The following is a 16,686-nucleotide window of genomic DNA, read 5'->3' on the forward strand; positions in this document are numbered from 1 at the left end:
CTGCTTGCAAAGTTGTATGCTACTTTTCATTTCAAAACGTTTTTCGTATTTCTTTTATCATGATATAAGTCGATAATCTTCTCCATAGGCCTAGTTTATATTAATAATTTGAGTTGTTCTTAAACCTTTGGTTTAGAATTTGTTTCTTCTCCACACTAAACTACAGATATGGCAGATTTAATTCTCATTTGTTTCAAAGCAGTCGCCATTACCTGATCAATGATTTATGTCCGCCACGATACAATGTACACATTTTACAATGGCCATTGACTCGCAGTGATAACACAATTTAGTGGTAAGGGAGTCGAAGCATTACTGAATGGGTGTGTGGAATTCTTCCGGTTCGATAGCCAGGGATCCCGCTTTGTAGAAAGCAAATCAAGCCATGTTGCGGAGCGGGGCAGTACAGAACTCATACGGCGTAAACGATTGGAGATTAAAGATCTTGTTACTGTGCCAGGTGTTGAGTACAATTGCGTCAGTGACGAACTTGACAAAGTTCTTGTAAGAACAGAAAATGTACACGTCCATGGATTGCACTACTCCTGTGCATTCAACCGGAATCAGTTTCTTCGTGAATGTGACATTTGCAGGAACAAATTTGTCGGAAAGCTTGTTGTCTTTGTTCGTTGTTCTAAGATGAACACATTGTACAAACTGGTTTTCTTTGAACATTCGATCCTTTCTACTTTCCACTTTAACTGTGTGGCTGAAACATGCCATTTGAATCGTCATCTCGCCTTCCCAAATACATAGGAGAGACGGGAGGAACGCTTTCTTTAATGTTTGCCATAGACTCCATGGTACTTTTGAAGTCCCATCACTTTTCCCTGTTTGCGAACTGCAGATAATAACTTGCTAATTAACTAACTACTCGTTGCTGTTTAAGGATATATAACTCTTATTGCGCAACTCGTACCCTCTGTTTGTTAGAGTTCTTTCAAGAAGTCAGATTAGTAAGAATATCATCATTGGTATAGCTTTAAAATTTGGACTTGGGATACTAGTAAGCAAATGCAGGACAAATGTGCGGCCTATACACCTTTGATACAGAACAGGAAAATAGTATAAAATATAAGACAATTCTGAATATAAACGACATCTGGCAACCCTATCTTTAAGGAGTTATGAACACTTATACAGTATTTATTGTATCCATAGAAAGATCCGTTTTTCTGAATCATGCTTTATTGCAATTTAATAATTACATTAGAATATTTTTTGTCATATTGGAAACATTTACCAACAGTGAAAAATGCGACACAAGAATTGAAGTTTTTTCCTCAGTACCCAACGAGTGACTGGAAATGGTTTCAGAAGTTCAAACTTGTGGTGTTGTGGATAGTAACCTGGGTAGTAAGGTGGATAGTAGCTGCGGAAAGGATGCAGAAGGCGTCGTAGCGGAAACAATCTATCCAGAAGAGCGGTAAGACGTATGCGATGCTCAGCTACAAGATAACGAAGAAGGCTCAGAAGTTTTGGTTTCGGCAACAACCGCCAAGAATGGAGGAGGGGAAATCTTATGGGGAAAAGGCCATTTTGATATGGTGCATAGTAGTTGGGATAAGGATACGAACTTTGAAATTTGCCAGTCGCTCCCAAAGATAATTGCAGTAACAGATTTTTCTCTAGCAGACTATCATCTGACTCAGATGTGGTTTCACTTGAGTCATCGGAACTTGATTCTTCTGTGTTGCTGTCATCATTATCATCCAGCGGCAAATCTTCTGTAATGAAAGCGAAGAAAAATAAATATTTTTGGTTAACATTTCATGGTTAAGGCTATAATTTACTACTACAATCTACGACAAATACTACAATTGTATAATAAAGAATAATTATAGAATACAACCAAATAACGGTCTATACTGTCGTTAGCGATATTATATTGAGATGAATCGCGTTGAACTTTTTTTATTAGTTTCATGTTAGCATATACATACCACTTTTTAGAGATGAAGTCTCTAATGAAAGGGCAAACTATCAACGTTGGCTTCTTTTATCATAAATGCATACGTTACTATTCTCACTAGGTAGAGTAATAGCATTGATGAGTGCTTCCTATAACTTTTATGATTTTTGAAAATTCAAAATTTTGTAATTTTTTACATAGTTTGAAGTAGGTGTGTATACAAAGAGAAACACACAGTAAAGAATGCGTATGACAATTGAACGCAATGGTTTTGTCACGGGATATATGTCTGGTGATATATCAACTCTTCTGCAGTTCGAAGTAAAGTATTAAAATGGTAGTGGTTCAATCTACCACTTACATGATGAGTTATTTTAGTGACATACCATTGTTGTTTTCATGTACATTTGCGAAACAACACTTTTAGAAAAGCAATTTCTTATTAAGCGGATATGACTCTTATTAGGGATAATAAACAACGGTTTATTCAGTTAATAATGAAATAAGAAAAAAATTCGTCAACGTCGAAATACTACATTTGTTGTGTGATAACTGAAAACCTGTAATGGATAAAATGTTTGATAGGACTTCCCTGAGGACCCGCCATTGGAATATTACGCCAGCTTCGTCAATGCAAACATATCGTTTAGCAATCACATGAGTTAGAGGTCTGCACGGGCCGGAATTTTTAGACCGAGCCCAGCCCGGCCCGTGAATTTATAATGCGAGGCCCGACCCGAGTCCGAAATGTTTTAGTATTTAGGCCCAAGCTCGGCCCGAGCTCGTGTGATAATCATATGCGCTCGAAATAAGCCCGAATTACAAAAACTTAATAATTAACGCAAAATTACATTTTCATTTACAGCAATTAGAGGTTTAATTTTGCAGTTGTGCTTTAAAAGTTCTCCAGAAAGAACGGTCCAATAAATATCATGTACAGTATATTTATAAAGTTAGGCCTGAAAAGATCTGAGAAATATGGTTGTATATTTAAACATTTACTGCCCGAACCCGGTCAGGGCCTGAAGTGATATATATTTTATAGCCCCGAGTCCGACCCCCGGGCTCGGGCCGAGCTAAACACAAGAACACTTAAAATATTTCATATATTGAAGTGAGACAATTAATTATTTAAACAAGGAGCAAAAGTTATTTATAAAGGAAAAGGAATTGTTGAAATATTATTATTATTATTAAGTATTCTGCCTTTCGGGAGGTCCTGGGACTAAACAGTTTTTTTTAAATTTTAGATTTGCTTGAAAATGTTTCTTCCATGTTTTTCAATCCCCAGCTTCTTCTTCTAACTCCCAATATTTTCTTCTGTTTCTCAAATCATCGATCAGTTATGTTGTTTTTCTTTCTATTTCTCACTTTCCTTCCATCTTTCCTTTTATAGCGGTATGAAGAAGAAGACAATTTCTTCGCAAGATGTGTCCAATCCAATTGGCTTTCCTACGAAGGATGCTGGCTAGAAGGGTCTTCTTCTCTCCTATCCGTTTTAAAACATCTTCGTTTGTTGCTCTCTTTGTCCATTTTATCTTCTCCATCTTCCTTCAACACCACATTTCGAAACTCTCTAAATATGAATATATCAAAGTTAAATTTCAAAGACCGGTAAAAGCAGGTTTCATACACATAGCAAACTTGTAAGAATTCGAAAGCAAAGTATTTAATTATTTTATTGCCGACTTAGATATAGTGTTTATGAATGTTTACTATTGTAAAATATGGAATTGTATAACATTTTTAGTAGTAGTTAGATTTTCCAGAATTCCAATAATTATTGCATTTCAATTCAATATAATTTTGTTTTCTTCACAAAGATTGGCATCGATAAAGTTCATTCTAAGTAACAACGTAATTGTTTCGATTGTCGAAAGTTATTTTCAAGCCAGTTTTACTCTCTTTACTATTTCATTTTAATAATGTGTGATTTGAGTGGATGTTGACCAAAGAATCACTCCCTACCTCTACTTGACATTCGGTCTTCGTCTGAAAGGGGTCGTGGATCAAAGCATTCGGAGAAGCTATTCACTAACAGTAGAGTGAAAATTAATTTTCATCAAACAAAAATTCAGTAATTAGCGGGTAATTTAACTGACCTCTTACCATGTGCGCACAGAAATCCACCCATATCGTGCTTGTTTGACAAGGATTACAGTGAACTGCCAACGACTGCATCAATTTTAGAGAAAGCAGGGCAGGTTGATACTCTGGTTTTCGGTGATCGGCGCATTAAGGCGTTACTAGCAATTGGAGACACTACTGGCATATCACTTTAAACACTGTATTACATCATATGCGACGAGTTTGGGTTTAAGAAATTGTGTTCAAAGTGGGTTCCGCGTCAGCTCACAGTGAAAATGGAAGAAGTCCGCAAAAGCGCATGTGAACAAAATTTGGACCATTGGCAGCACCCTTTTCATGCGTCCCGTAACTGGAGACGAGACTTGGGGTAATCACTTCTTATTCAGGACTAAATGCCAGTCCATGGAGAACAGAAGTTCATCCTCTTCCCATCCTAAAATTTCAAAACGCAGGCATCAGCAGGGAAAATCCTGGTCACTATCTGTTGGGACAGAGAAGATGTGATACTGATTGATTTTTTTGGAACGTGTGCCATTGTCAATTCCGATAGCTACGTACAGACACTAACGAAGTTACGTTCACGTCTGCGTAGAGTTCGTTCTCACAAAAATACCATCTTTCAACACGACAACTCAAGGCCCCATTTAAGCCGGGAAACCATCGCTGCGTTGCAGAAGCTTCAATTTGAAGATGTTTTGCCGTAGCTACCTTACAGCTCTGACTTGGTCCCCTGTGACTTTTTTCTCTTCCCAAAGTTTAAGAAACACTTAAAAAATTCAAGTGTTTCGCATCCGACATGGAAGTTATCAAGGTGTCGCATTGATGCACTGCAGTCTTCGTGTCGTCATCCACCGGCCTCATTCTTCACTGATAGCTAGTACGTCGTTGGCACAAGTGCGTGGACGCCAGTGGGGACTATATTGGAAAGTGAAAAGACTCCTCGGAAAGCAGAAGATTCAAGTTTTCATTTAAGGATAATCTCGTATAACAATTATATATTTTTTTTTTAAATAGAGGGTTTGAGGCAAAACTTATTAAACAACCCTCGTAGACTGCGACCTCTATTGTTTGTGCCTGGAATCATGAATGTCAACATCTGTCAAGCAGTCCAACACTGAGAAAAAAATGTATGTGCCGTACGTAAAATCATATGTTACATTTGTAAATCCTGTAGTTTTTGACTTAACGTACTGCAAACGTATAACTGAAAAAGCATGTTTTATAACACTTTCTGTATGTGTTCCATCTGTACGTACTTTCCGTATGAAACAATATAAGTGGTCAGAATCTCATATACAAATGGACGTATATAACATACAGCTGACATAACATACAGCTAACATATATGTATGTAATATAAGGAAGACTGTTAGATATCATACATCCTCCAACGGCATGATATAACATCTAAGGGCAGTGCCATGTAACATACGGATAACGTATGCTCCGTACTGATTTCTGTAGTAAGCAAGAGGATTCCGTATATGTGTACAATGTACCGCTGTCCGGAGAACGCATTTTTCCTCAGTGAAGATAATTCCGTGCTACCTATCCTTTGGGCAATCTGTGTTTGAACATGAAAATGCCAGTGTTCCCAAAATGCACGTCAACACACAGTGATTTGAGGAAATTCATATGCAACTGCACGACTGGCCGACCCAAAGCTTCCATCTCAATCCAATTTAATACTTTTATGATAAGCTTAAACAACAGTTGAGGATCCGATCACAATGCCCCACAATCACCACCACACTGTTCGCCATGTTGCAGGAAGAATGGACGACAAAACCTATCGAAGTCTGCCAAAACCTTATATGAAGTCTTAAAGGCTCGAGGCTGTCATCACGGCATAGCGCGGCAGGCCCGTACTGACTCTAAAATTATAATCGAACAAATTGCATTGAAGAAGGCGTACCACCAGAAAGCTATTTAGAAAGACATAATATTTTCAATAACAAATGTTTTGAGAGCATTTTCTAACTTTAACTATCCTCTGCTTTTACTGTTTTTTAAAAACAATTGATCAATTTAAAAAAATGTTTATTAGACATTTCAAAAAAAAAAAAAAAATACATATTACACATATTACAGACTATGAGCAAACAATGTATGGATTCAGAAAAAAAAACTTATGGATATTTTCATACTTGCAGAGTAGAGTATGGCAAAACCGCAGAAATGGTAGTTTCTACATTATTACATAATAAAAACACAATACACGTCGGATAAACTGATAGAAATGTATACAGAACTGATATTTTATTCGCTTTATTACATATTAAATTATAACTAAAATAAATTACAAAACTGATATATTTCCACATTTGCAATTACCTGGTACAATACAAAATGATAAGACAAAAAGCAGCAGGCTTCTAAATATATTCCTTCTTAACAAGGGAAGTAGTCAGGAATTAAGATATCTAGCAGTCTCTTTACTTGAAGCATACAAATAATATATAATTTTTCCTGGTTCAATTTTACTAGTGAGCTCTCTCTCGATACTAATTAGTAACAGTGTTTCCAAAAAAGACCCAACTCAATGAACTCCTCAAACGGTTCTTTATTGTTTTTAGAATCCAAATCGCCCTTTCGCAACAAACCTGTGTAACATGAATGGTTAAAATGAATTTGTACACTCTGAACAAAGTGGAAAATTAAGCATCAAACAGCCTGTAATTTAATAGGTCAAGAGAAACACAATAAACACATTTAGTAGAAACTTTCTTTTTGTCACATGTTTGATCTCTTCGAACTTTCTCTTGTTCTGAAGCTGATATCCCAGAATCCATCTCAAAGAGATCAATCTCATCATAGTCGTCATGCTCTTGGAGTGCTTGATTTCCCTGTACAGAATGCGTAAGTTACATCATCCAACATACTTGTACTTAAGTGTTCCCATTGGTTGGAAAACCTGAAGAGTTGCTTTCGTACTGTAGCGACATCCGTTTGCAAAGTTCAGTGACTTTATACTGTACTCCATCTGATAATTCCTTGAAAAAAATCTTCAAAATTGGCTGAATCTAAACAGGAACAAGTCAACATAAAGTTGTTTGTGTGCTGCAAAACGGGTCTCAATATTCGCGCTGGTACAGTCACGAACATTAATAAATGGATGTTGAAGCCATTATTTCTTATGGCTTCAACCTCCTTTATTAATGTTCGTGACTGTAGTATCCATAATTGTGTTGAACACGTTTATTCTGAAGCGATAGGCCTCAGTTCCATTGATTAATCTCTTGCCTTTCACTAGGTGAAATTTTCGCCACTGAAATTCGTTTCTCTGTAAACTCACTGTTTACTTTCACACTGAAACTAAGCTTCTCGAACCACTAGTTAACATATTCAATAAAATTGGCTGATGCACTAAGAATCGCAGTGTGATCTCTGCCAGACTCTTTCAGTTTCTGTGTGATAGAGTTAATCATACACCAGACTTCGATGTAACGCAAATTCTGACTTTGCAATAAAGTCGACACGTTCGACATAATCAAAAACAACCCGCAGATACATGAACGCTGTAACAACATCCTCGTAACTGACGAAATACTGCAAAATATTCGCAGCATCAAATCTAGTAATGGCGTTGAAGCACGGTGAGTGGGCCGATGGTATCAAGAATCATGATACGTTCTACAAAGATACATTTTTCTGCAGATTGTTTTCGAGCATTAACAAATATTTCATCAGTGCATTCAGAGAAGTTCCCAAAGATTTTTGTTAGGCCTGCTTCTTTATTGAGAATCCTTGTATTGCCAATTGCAGTAAGACGTATTAACTTTGCGCTTCCGAACCGGTTCTTCAAAGCAACTTTCCATTCATTAGCTCTTTTATATGAATAAAAAAAAAGAAAAAAAAACCTTCAGCGTCCCAGTGTAACTGCTGGCTCAACTGAATAAGTAACATTACAAACAAACACATTTAGCATGAAAACTGCACCGTGTATGAATATGATTCATATTTTCTTTCTTCAAGAAAGCTACAACACATGGACGTCATTTAGGGAGGGTAGGAGGGGGCAATTGCCCCCTCAAGAGTTTGAGGAATACATATACTTTAGTCGATTGTCTACTAATATACTAGTACAAAACGTGAAATTCTTATGTCTGTGATGCCCTTGCCCTCCCCCCCCCAAGCAAAGTCTGAAATGACGCCCCTGCTTCAACACTCTTGGCGCTACTTATTGCACTGTCAATCACGATGTTCAGGATCCGCCCACACGACACACTTCTATCCTCTTCCTCGAAGTCCAATTCTCTCACTTGAAGCCAAGGACATATATCCCAAAGACCTTTAAATATGATAGAGTGACCAATGGCACTGATCTCGTTCCCAACGAAAAGTACTGAACCTGCGCCAATATCAGGGTGTTTCTAGAGTTCTCCACATAAGCACGGCGAAACAACACTTGATATTTTGGAAGCTTATTAGTGTTTTGTGCAACAATGAACTACATCCAGCCCCTAATAGAGGTGTAGAAAATCCCACCCAATGCCTGATTCCGCCACCTTCTTTTGAGCAGATTCTCAACCTATGCTTTCACATTTTCTTTTTCTCCTCTTTTCTTTTTATTCTTTTTCTTTTCTTCCTGTCGTTTTGGTGGGGGCGCGTCGGGTATTTGCTCGATTGCCCGATAGGCCAGTACGGGATTGCACCACGGTACACTGACTTCTAATCAGCCCAAAGTGAGCAAATGTGTAGTAGTGGTACGTCAATATCGACAATATAATATAGGGTAACTTATGAAGCTTGTATTTGTAAAGTAGTTTGCTCTCTTTCCCTTGATAGACAAAAATATTAAAACAGATCAAGAGATAAGCAGACTCGAAGGAAATGAAAATAGAAGCTGAATGCGATGTGTTAAGGAAGTGACAAAAATTTTGTGTTCTTGTCACGTTATTAGCAAGTTTGTTCTTTCACCCAACTAAATGGGGTTCATCGGAAACTAAATTATGTCTTTGATACGGCATACGGCTATTGTCAGTCAATCCAGGGGTAAAAGTGGATCTGAAAAGTTAGAAAGACGCATGATGTCACACCGTTCCCCGTGCCTATCTTTGCCCATTGTAATTTTTTGTTTAAGAAGTTGAGGGACGGCATACATATTTTTCGGAAATGGAGGAAAGACGGCCCCCACGTTCCCCCTCACTTTTACCCCTGAATCTATCTTGAAATGAAATTAAATAATTTTATCAAAATAAATCACATGACACAATAAAAAAAACTGTATGGAGCAAGAGAAAATCGCGGAATTCTGTGCTACAAAAAGATTTTCAATGCAGAAGCGATTATTACTAACAATTTCGATAAGAATAGTTAAAGCCAACTTTATATGCTCAAATTTTTAATTCTGGATGCAACTGCAGACAGGGACGTAGGCAAGATTTTTTTTTGGGGGAGGTCCAAAGCATTTCAGAGAGGAGCCAAATTCAATATGAGGATAAACCAATTTCAATATGAGAATAAACGAAATTGAAATTTGTAAAATTAACCCTAAAGTTAGACAAAATTTCCAGAAAAATCGGGAATTTGGAGAAGGGAAGGGGAGTCTGGACCTCCCAGGACTTACTTCATGCACTTACTTCATGGACTGTAGTTAACCATCTAACAGGAAAGTGGAATAAAATATTTTTTGACTTTATTTTGTTCTAAGAATCTGCTTCCATAACTCATTGGATACATTTCAGAATTTTCCATTCAAAGTTGTTTAGAATTGAAATGAAATATTTCAGTTTTATGTTTCGCGGTTATGCGGCTAGGCTAAAGGAGACATTGATGACGAGAAATGAATACCTTACAATGGTAGAATACATAAAGTAGGAGGAAATGGGAGAACCCGAGAAGATACACACACACGATGTTTGTCCACCACTAAATCCACTTGGCTCAAGCTGAAATCGAACCAGGAATCCACGAAATAGAAGTGAACTCTCTACCACTGAGCCATCGTTGGCCACAATATATAGTTGTTTAGAATGAAGTCTCTAAGATATTAGTAATTCAAGTGAACTTACCGACATCTTCGTCTGACAAAGCAGGAAGCTGAAAGAAGATAAAACAAGTGTTAGTAATACATCAAATGAAATACAATACATGCAAGCTATGTTCTACCCTTATATACTAACGCTTTCCTTCTTGATCTTGTGTCTAGCACGCGACCTTTGGTACACAATTTCCCATGTTCAACTCTGAAAAGGATAGCATCAAATGCACTACCCTGGATCAGATGTCACTTTAAACTGTAGGTCTCATTGTATGTACAGAATGTTAATGAACCATACCGAATACCGACAAACTGTAAGAATTGATTCCTCATATCAAAATAAGAAAACAATTTAGTATGCACTTGGAGAACAGCGCATGGTTGCAGAGCTAAGGCCATTCGAAAACTTAAAAAGGACAAATTGCAATATGCATGATTTCAAACATGGAGAATCGTGGAGTGGCGGGCCGTATCACCGTTAAGGAAGTCACATATACATAATCTAAAAAAAAAAACATATATAAACATTGTGCAACATTGCGCAAGACATTCCCCACAGGATTAATTCCCATACTCCAAAAAACACAGAAACTACTTTTAGACACAGTAGGACACTGTACACATTACTGACACACTTTGAACACCTCCAGATGACGAATATTAACTCTTTGTAGGTACTGTGTTGTCCAAGTATGTCCCAGATATATGTACAAAACGTATGTCATCACTTTCTTTCGAGAAGTAGCGCTTTTGGATATGCGAAGCACACTTTGTAAACACTATTTCATCAATTTTCTCCTCAACATCTATACTAAAAGTGTTTTAATGGTGTTTCATTTTTCACTTTTTTTCATTCTTCCAACACAATTCTCAGGTATGATCTGCCTTAAAGGTGGTGCAAAGTGTACTTTTAAACTCTATTTTGTTATAAAGAATCAGCTTACGTAAATCATTGGGTACATTTAACAATTTTCCATTCAAAATTGTTTAGAAAAAGTCTCTAAGGCATTCATTCAATTGAACTTACCGGAATCTCTTTCTGATTCCTTGACAGCATGAACACAGAATACGTCGACAGGAAATGGAAAATGTTTGACACCGCCAGGTCCAAGGTACCCTATGTTCGGAATAAACGAGTGTTCCGATGTACACTTTCACGTTTAAGCCATAGCAAATCCAAGAATTCTGTTAGAGGCTTGTTTGGGAATTATTCCCGGTGCGGAATTCCTTACACATACATTGCATGTTGTTGAAATAAGCATTTTTGGATGGAGTATGCATGGCTTCCTTTTCGTTGATATGGACTGCTACTCTACGATTTCTCGTGTTTCAAATAACGCATTTGCAATGTAGTTTTCCCACATTTTTGGACAATCCTAGATCTGAAACTATGCACCTTCCTCCACAGAATCGTATGAATATTTATCTCATTTTAATGTAAAGAATCGCTTCCTACAATTTATCGATATAGTTCATTAACTTCCTGTATATATTTAATTTCTTTTAAACTAACGTAAATCTCTAAACGAAAAGTTTTTCTGAATCCAATGTTAAAAGTGTTCTTTCTGCTTGACAGAAGCAGACATAAGGTTGACAAGTATGTCGATGGAATAGTAGACTATTATAAAAGTAAATCACTATGAAATATATCAGAAAGAAGGTGGTCAAAATAGTATTGACATGATATTGTTCTAAATGCGGAAAATGTCGAAGGAATGGAGATAAAAATGAAGAGTGCTTGTCATCTCTAACAAGATTTAAAATGAAATAAGTCTGTATATTACAAATTATAATACATTAATATACAGGGTGTTTAACTCACTTTTGACCTAGCTATGCAAATCAAACTATTGATCAATGAAATTTGCTATGAACATACCTTGATATCAGAACAGCATGGTGGGATCATTGGAGATAATATATCCTGTTACCGTTCTGTAATCGTTGCAGCCCCCCAACAGAGTGAAAAAAAATAAATTATTGTTATCGGTTTCAGTAGTATGTAAATGTACTCCAGGAATTCTTCAGTATATTGGTTCCCCGTCCTGGGGCTACTAAGAATCCACAAACTGTGTCCGAAACACTTTTTTAACGACAAAATGAAGCATTGTGTGCTTTATCAAGCGTTGCATTTGACTCCGTCTTGTATGACACAACACTGGGTACAGAGGTCTAAGTGGGAATCTTCTAGTTTATAAATAAGTTGAATGCTCGTGCTTCCAAAGTTATACGTTGCTCAATACGACGGAAAATAAAATTTAAAGCTCCGTAACTCGAAAATTATTGGACGTATAGTAATTGGGTCGAGGAATTACAAATAAACTAGTTATGTTTTATCTAAATATTCATGTTTCTGAATCCTGCGGTAAAGGAACAATAAATTGTATACAGAAAGTTCGGGTATGAGGAGATAATTTTAAATGCTAATTAAGTGTAAATTACTACATTCATGCAGATGCATTACAAAATTTCATTTCTCTATTAGTAATGAAAAATGACTAATATCATCTTTCCATTTAACCAAGTAATTAGTTTCATAAGTGATGCAACCACGCATAACTTAATCTAACGTCAAATGAAGTTGATATTAAAATATCATTTGCTACCTTTTTAAGTATGTATTTACTAAATTATTCTTGACTAAGAATAAAAATGATTAATAAAACCATATCTTAGAGTTCGACAATCATTTCTATCTGCAAATACGTAGTTGTTTTAAAAAAGCAACAATAATTGTACCCTAGGTTGTTGGTTTAACGCTTTGAACATGTTTTTCAAACTTTATATTATGTTTTTATAAGGAAACGAAAATAACTAAGATTTAATATATTATTTTGCATTTGGCTATCTGCAGATACAAAACAATAGTGAAATAACATATATTTCTAGATGCTGGAATGGTGAAAAATATCGATTTCCTATTTTCCCCTAGAACTGTTTTTTCTTATTTCTCTTTTCAGAGTTCAAAGATATTTAATTTAAAATATCCTGAAAATAGTTCATTCACTCAGTAAAGTAATTACCGGGATCCATCTGGTTATTTGACATTTAGTCAAGAAAAAATTGTTTCTGCACTGACCAAAGACTGATACATGGTGGACAGAAATTCGATTCGTCCTATTCCTGTCATTAGATTTTGTTGCATTTCACATTATTCCATGTGCACTGTAGTGCGTTAAAACAATTTAATATGGAAATGGTTAATGTTATAGCCTTAATCTGGGTAAATACCATAAAATGAAATTACATACAGAATTCCCCAGTTGATTTCATTCCATGGGATTCCTGTGAAGCTCTTAATCACTTGATCTTTAGAAACCAGACTTCACTAAGGAATAGCTTCAACTTAATTATGAATGTACTAAACAAAGACTGCTTTATTGAAACATGGGTCTTGACACTGTAGAAAGTTAGAATTACAGGTTGTAGGAAATGCACAATAAACTTAGCCAATTCACAAGAAAACAAAAGAAAAAAAGTTCGTTTGTTTGATATTGTATTTATATGGGTATGCAAACTCTAAGAAAAATAACATCTCATTGAGACATTTTATGTAATAATAAAAGAACAAATTCACAACTGTGTGCACTTCGACATTCAAAAATAATCAAGTGGATGATTAATTAGCATTGCATCAATTAATGCTAGGAAAGTTGGGACAGTGATTTAAAAAAAAACAAAAAAAAAAAAGAAAAAAAAAACAGAGTATTCAAACAAGTTTGAACGTCCTTCATTTGTCAGACATTTCTTTTCAAAAAATTATATGAAAAATAGCTAGTAAACCACTAGACTCCACAGTTTGTCCAACTTTCTCCTACTGAAAAAAGTTGATTTAAAAAATGTTAACTTTGTTACGGTTTTCTTGTTGGTAACAATTTCCAAACTCACATTTATATCATAGGATGGGGTGACTATCACTGTTGTAATTATACTATATACATATACATATGTATATCCAGTAAAGTGTAATATTTGAAACATTATTTTCAAATAATGCTGAATAACCTTCAATGTTTGTTGTCACAAATGAATTATTTCAAACATAGTCTTGCTGTGAAAAATACCTACGAAGGATTTTCTCAAAATGACAGGCAAAAAAAATGACTGTATTACTGTGTTATAAAATACAGTTACACAACCGTATGGGGAAACTCATGAATTGCTGTTGTTTTGTTATAGATGTTGAATGACTGAGTAGCATTGATCTATATTTTAGAATAGCGTATATTAGTTGTGACAGAGTATATCAGCACCAGCAATTATGCTTTGACCAAGAGAGCCAACACAGAGAAGTACAAAATAGATGCTACAAACAAATCCTCCATCAAGCGACTATATTACAAATTCCAGAGACAATTAGTGTAGTAGATGCAACGAGAATTAGTTGATCAAGATTCTTAACAGAAGAACTCTTGATTTATAAGCAAGCTGTATATGTTGTGAATCCAGGAAAAAACAGTGCGACTACTTTAAAGACAGTCCGGGGAGTGTATACACGGTCTTGTGCAAGTGTTTGAAGTTGTACTCCTTCAAAGTTAGAGAGATTCAGCAACTGTTGCGTGAAGACATGGATGCCCAAAATTACTATTGTCGTTGGTTTATGGAATCTATAACATCAGAAGGAAAGGATCTATATGATTGGGTTACCTTAAGGACTCTGTCTACATAACTCATCCACACAGTACTTTGGAATGTGGACAATATTTGTTGCATGTTTATAACATCTCACAGATAAAGGTTGAAAAAGGTTTCCAGCAACATAGTTCGTCGTGTCCACTTGTGTCAAGAACAAAACGGCATTCACTTTCAACATTTAATGTAGAAAGTGTAAAATATAGTAGTAAAAAATAGTTTTCCCATAAGGTTACACAAATTTTTAAAGACCATGTATTTTAATTAGACAACCGTCAGGTCCGGACTTATTGACCGAGCGCCACGGTGTAGTACTTGATTTTCTGGTAGGTATAGTCTTACCGTTTAAAAATGTAGCGTATATCCACCCTCCGTATAACTCGATTTTTTGTAAATTTAAGGTGAGTACGCTCTCTGGACAATAAAAATATTAGGTGAGTATACTGCGTATAATTCCATGTACGCATTACAACTTGACAGGGCCTCTAGGGAGTTAACATAATCGGGAACCCCTTTTTGGTAATTTACCAACAAAGGAAACTTCACTTATATTTTTATAAAATATACTTTGACTTCAGAATACATGCAATCAGAATTAAAAATAAAATACACAAGTACCATCTATACTTTCTTCTACACATTATATTTTTTACATTTATAATTACAAGATTACATCATCACATGATGAACTAACTGTGCTGTTCTAATTATGGTATATTATTTTTTTTACTTGGTTCGAAAAATTGATAATATTTTCCGTGTCGTAGGTTTTTAATGTGTATCATTTCGTCCCCAAACTGGACTTCTCTTTCACTAATTGAGGACCTAGACAACTGTCTAGTTTGCCGAGGCTAAAGTTAGCCTGGCGAGAATTAAAACACGGCAATACGTACGAGACGGATCAGAAATGAATTTGTAAAACATCAGGAACCTTATATTCTTATTGAAAGAATTGACTATTAGAGTAAGAACTTACCTGAGAACAGGCCAAAACTAGCAAAAAGATGTACAACTTCATCTTCTTTCTTACAAAGAATCAGGCTTCTTTTTTTCCTAAAATTCTAAGCACGATTAACTTAGCGACCAGCTAATGTACATTATTTATAGTACCAATCTTATGTTTGTATTTTAAAATTTAGATTACAAACACCAGTTAAAGTTTGGGTTTTCGCGATAACTCTTGCGTAGAACCTGGCAATACTGTTCACACATTTGTGTTTACGCTTAACTTGAAATAGAAGTTGATATGTCAAATTGACAGTTTACGGTGTAATAACTGAATCTGTCAATCCACGGAGAACAAAAAAATGTAAACACAAATAAACCAAATTGTTTATGCTTTTGGTAATCATTTCAGTGTCGTCCTCACACATAAAAGAAATGTAAACAATGAAATTACAAGATTATAATGACACACATTTAGTATTTTATCGATGTTTGACTTTTTGTTTCCTTTCTTGCATCTGATCATGTTTATAAAATTCAGACAGAGTAATTTTGTCAATAAATTCGTAATGATTGACAAAATTATATGCAAATGTAATATTTTTTAAACAACGTTACAACATTTTTAATTCTGTTTTCAAAGTGAAATGGCCAAACTAGAAATATAATTATAAATATAGAGATAGGAACGTATTGCAAAAAACAGTAAACTATATTTCCGTATCAATATTTGTAGTAATCGGTGTCTATTAGATTTAAAATATTTTGTCATGCTCCTATCAGCATTTAGATTAGGTAATTTAATTTTAATGAAATTTGACAATAATATTGTGTGTGCAATGTAGTATGCATGTTCAAGCGCAAAAACTGTTGTCAAAATAGTTTTGAGTCATCATGGTTCCCAAGGGCTTGGTGTGATTCATTTTCATATGTTTTATTCAAAATAAAACCTATTTGTATTGGAAATATTCTTTCGACTGAAAACGTCAACATTCCTCTTCTGAAATTAATACTGTTAGGCAATATTATAGATAATAATAATAATAATAATAATAATAATAATAATAATAATAATAATAATGTTTTAAACTGCGATTTGAACTCTATTTCTTCTAGCTAGAGCAAA

General features: G+C 35.3%; 2 protein-coding genes across 13 annotated transcripts in view; one reads left to right on the forward strand and one right to left on the reverse strand.

Moving 5' to 3' along the window:
- The window catches only part of LOC145684106 (uncharacterized), a 510,020-nt gene that overhangs the window by 198,912 nt on the left and 294,422 nt on the right, over positions 1 to 16,686 (forward strand). The window lies entirely within an intron of this gene.
- Positions 1,179 to 15,720, reverse strand: LOC145683525 (uncharacterized). The gene is made up of 3 exons (XM_081754866.1): positions 15,592 to 15,720; positions 10,015 to 10,042; positions 1,179 to 1,727 (listed from the first exon to the last, which is right to left on the reverse strand). The coding sequence occupies exons 1-3, from the start codon at positions 15,631 to 15,633 to the stop codon at positions 1,240 to 1,242; spliced, it is 558 nt and encodes a 185-aa protein (XP_081610992.1). The 5' UTR covers positions 15,634 to 15,720; the 3' UTR covers positions 1,179 to 1,239.

This window comes from Thermobia domestica, chromosome 4 (assembly GCF_964235325.1).
Source record: "Thermobia domestica chromosome 4, izTheDome1.hap1.1, whole genome shotgun sequence".
Classification (NCBI taxonomy): domain Eukaryota; kingdom Metazoa; phylum Arthropoda; class Insecta; order Zygentoma; family Lepismatidae; genus Thermobia; species Thermobia domestica.